General features: G+C 37.8%; 1 protein-coding gene across 1 annotated transcript; it reads left to right on the forward strand.

Moving 5' to 3' along the window:
- The first annotated feature begins 1,048 nt into the window (after nt 1-1,048).
- On the forward strand, nt 1,049-3,026 carry LOC127527094 (uncharacterized). The gene is made up of 4 exons (XM_051924717.1): nt 1,049-1,104; nt 1,304-1,444; nt 1,654-1,809; nt 2,715-3,026. Exons 1-4 carry the CDS (start codon nt 1,072-1,074, stop codon nt 3,024-3,026), a joined length of 642 nt encoding a protein of 213 aa, XP_051780677.1. The 5' UTR covers nt 1,049-1,071.
- The last annotated feature ends 908 nt before the right edge of the window (nt 3,027-3,934 follow it).

The following is a 3,934-nucleotide window of genomic DNA, read 5'->3' on the forward strand; positions in this document are numbered from 1 at the left end:
CAATTACTTTTTCACACAGGGCCATGTAGGTTTGGATTTTTTTTCTCCCTAAATAATAAAAACCATCATTTAAAAACTGCATTTTGTGTTTACTTGTGTTATATTTGACTAATGGTTAAATGTGTTTGATGATCAGAAACATTTTGTGTGACAAACATGCAAAAGAATAAGAAATCAGGAAGGGGGCAAATAGTTTTTCACACCACTGGAGCTGTCATGAGTGATGAAGAACTCAGAGCATATATCCCCAAATATGGAGATTGTATTGCAGTGAGAGCTTTTTGTCATCAAAACACTGCTCTAAGTGCCAGTGGGGGAGAATCAACTGTCAAGTCATTGATCCTGTAAAGAGTAAAGGCAAAGTTTAAAAAAGCAGCAGAAGAGGTTACTGATAACAAGTATATATCCAAAAGATCATTTGCCTTTGGAAATAAGGATGCATCAAAAGATAATCGGCATCTGGAAATGGGGTGGTTGAATTTCCAGGATGGAGAGTATCACCAAATACGAACAACAAACGGAGGAGGAACAAGACACCTGACTGCCAAAAAACAGTTGAAGAACTTCTTGGTGTTGGGAAGGAGCTGTTTTTCCCAAAAGGCAATTCTTCAAAAGGGTCTGCAGATGAATTTGTTTTTGAAATTCATGACTTTGCTCAAAATATTGTGTTGCCAGAAGTCACACTGTGTCAGCTTTATGAACAGAGTAAACTACGAATGTTATGTCTATATCTTTGTTCAAAGAAAACAGATATTGATGAGCGGCAAGCCCTTGTCATTTCTTCAGATACAGATTCTGACTTTGTGCCTGATGGGTCAACCCATATCAAGCTGAGAAAGGTATGCAGTACACCCTATATCCTAAATGTTTATCACAAGACTTGGGCTCAAATTATTTTGGAAGTGTTTGTGAAAAATAATGGGATAATACTACATTACATATTTTTAAAAGTGTTTTCACACTGCTGAATACTTAGCACTAATGTGTTTTCTTAAAAGGCCAGTGTAATGAAAAGAAGCAGAGCTATGTTCCAGTTAATGAACCCACGGAAACATATCTTCAGTTCCTGAGATGGATGAATCACAACACAAAGAGCAGAGTGTGGTATGCATAGTAGGTTTTCATTGAACGTTCTACAGATTTACATATCTTCAGTTCAGCTACTAAAATATATGATCACTAAGCTTTATGCTTTCTAAGATGTAAAGTCTGAATTTAAGCTGTTAATTTCTTTTTTCAGTTCTGTAGCTTTACATTGTGGAAGTACGTCGTAATTGAGGGTTATTTGTATTCTTTTGAATAGGTCACTACAGTAAAAAGGAAATCAGATAGAAAGATGAAGTGGACAGATAATAAAGTGCATGAAAATTATGATGGTAGTGGTCATGGAAGAATATCTTCAGATACTGACCATGATGAATGCCCACATGAGCATCTGAGCAGGGTAAGGTATACTCTGATTTCATTTTTGCTAATATATATATATATATATAGTATGATCAGAACAGGAACAACAAGCTCTTTGTTTGTGGGATTATGTATCTAGTGCTACCCAAGGCTTTGCCTCTAATTGTTGTTACTACTGACGTGGAAACAGGATATTATTACCTTAAATAATAAGAGAGTAAAATGTGTTTATATTTGTCTGTGCAGTTTGTATCCAGCTCGCCTATTGATAATTCTGACAAACTTGAAATTGCACTTGCTATTGACACATCATTGGAAGATCCTGAGATTCAGTTTGGCAACATGTATGATAACAGTGAGAGTGCTCTTATGTCTACACTTTCATGGCATTTCCCAGATGAGGTATGTAGGTTACTTTCTTGAGTTTCAGAAAAACTTTGATAAGTCAACTCTTTAATATTGTTTATAATAACATACAGTATGCTATGGTCAGTTCAACTTTTAGTATCTGTAATTGTCCTACATTCAGTGTAGGTTGCACAATGTTAAAATAAGTAATGTCAGTCAGTGTCCAACCCACTATATCCTAACACAGGGGTCTGCTGGAGCCAATCCCAGCGACCACAGGGTGCAAGGCAGGAACAAACCCCAGGCAGGGCGCCATCCCACCACAGGGCACACACACGGGACAATTTAGGATCGCCAATGTACCTAACCTGCATGTCTTTGGACTGTGGGAGGAAACCAGAGCACCCGGAGGAAACCCAGACAGACACGGGGAGAACATGCAAACTCCACACAGGGAGGACCTGGGAAGTGAACCTGGGTCTCCTAACTGCGAGGCAGCAGCGCTACCCACCGCGCCACTGTGCTGCCTATATTTTATTTGGAATGAAACATTTGTAACCCCCCACCCGAAAAAATAAATAAAAAACCCACTTCTCTCTAATTTACAAGTGAATATTCTGATAAATCAAGCACACTGATAAACCAAGTTATACTACTAACTGCATTGTATTATTGTAGTTAATAATCAATGCCTTCTTTTACAAATTGCACTGCTTGATGTTATTTCAAATATGAATAATATTATTGACCTATTATGCTAAGTAGATTTATTTTTCTTTGCTTCCCGGTCCAGAGGTACAGCACATTGCATTTATGAATAAGTATAGAATAAGAAAAGTCCCAGTACTAAACAGAGAACACCAAAATTTTGTTGCCACATTTGATATGTTGTACCATGTAGGCTTTGCTCTTATCCTGTAATGTGTCATATCAAGTCTAATACAATATTTGTCTTACAGGAGTTCATAATGAATGATCAACAATTGCCTGTGGCTTCAACAGATGAACCAGCTAGGGATGAAAGTGTAAAAGGGGTCCAGAAAATAAAAATAAGACGTGTAAATAGAATTCAGGATATGATGAATGTTTTCAAGGAACCTAAAGTTCTGGATGTAATATTGCGAATTCAGTTTGTCTGTGAGAAGGCAATAGATGATGATGAAGTATCAAGGGAAGCCTACACAGCCTTTTGGGAGGAGTTTATGGAACAGTGTGAAGGAGATGAGGAACGGGTCCCCAGACTCAGAGAAGGAATAGCAGGCTGTTGGTAGAATATGTTCTAAAGGTTATGTGGACCACGGTATTATACCTGTCAGACTTTCACAATCATTTGCCTTTGCCTGTATTCAGGGAATTGATGCAGTGGATGAAAGCCTATTGATGTCATCCTTTCTAAAATACGTGTCTTCTGCAGAGCAAGAATGCGTTGAGAAGGCATTACAGGGCAACATGGATGAAATTAATAAGGAAGACTTAATTGACTTCTTCACAAGAATGGGATCTCACATCCTGCCTCCACAAGATAATATGCACTCTGCCATTTTGACAATGGCTCACAAAGTTTTATTGCAAGAGCCAAAATTCATCATTGATTGCTTCATATCTGTTAGAGCAGTCATGCACTGTAATCTGATAAATAAAGAAAGCACACTGAAGCTGTATGAGTCAAAGAAGGCAACAAACAGGAAAGTAGCACAAATTTTAAAACCATCAAAAGAATTCTTGAGCCATCATGAGCAAGTGGTCTTAAATCATTTACTGCGCTATGTGAGAAGTGTAGACCAGAGAAGACCTGAGACCTTCTTGAGGTTTTGCACAGGCTCAAATGTTATGTGCAAAGACAAAATTGAAGTAGCATTCAATAATTTGTCCGGTCTTAGTCGAAGGCCTGTAGCTCATACTTGTGGAGCAGTTCTTGAGTTGCCATGCACCTATAATTCATATCCCGAGTTTCGTAGAGAATTTGACAATATTCTGTCTGGCAATTGCTTTGCAATGGATATATTGTAGGCATACACACTGTATAAAATGTGGAATTTCAGGTGTTCTTTTTTTTCTCTTTTAGGTCACTATTCCAAGGTTTGGCAGTGCGGAGCCAAGTACTATGGAATATTATGTAATATGGGACAGTATTTAGATTATATAGCAGAGACCCTGAATGATAAAACCCATTCATTAA

This window comes from Erpetoichthys calabaricus, chromosome 3 (genome assembly GCF_900747795.2).
Source record: "Erpetoichthys calabaricus chromosome 3, fErpCal1.3, whole genome shotgun sequence".
NCBI classification, from domain to species: Eukaryota; Metazoa; Chordata; class Cladistia; order Polypteriformes; family Polypteridae; genus Erpetoichthys; species Erpetoichthys calabaricus.

Excerpts from the sequence above, each read along its gene's own strand:
- LOC127527094 (XM_051924717.1), top strand. The coding sequence starts at position 1,072 with ATGGATGAATCACAACACAAAGAGCAGAGTGTG. Across the intron at positions 1,445-1,653 it reads CACATGAGCATCTGAGCAGG|TTTGTATCCAGCTCGCCTAT; the intron begins GTAAGGTATACT and ends TTGTCTGTGCAG. Across the intron at positions 1,810-2,714 it reads CATGGCATTTCCCAGATGAG|GAGTTCATAATGAATGATCA; the intron begins GTATGTAGGTTA and ends TTTGTCTTACAG.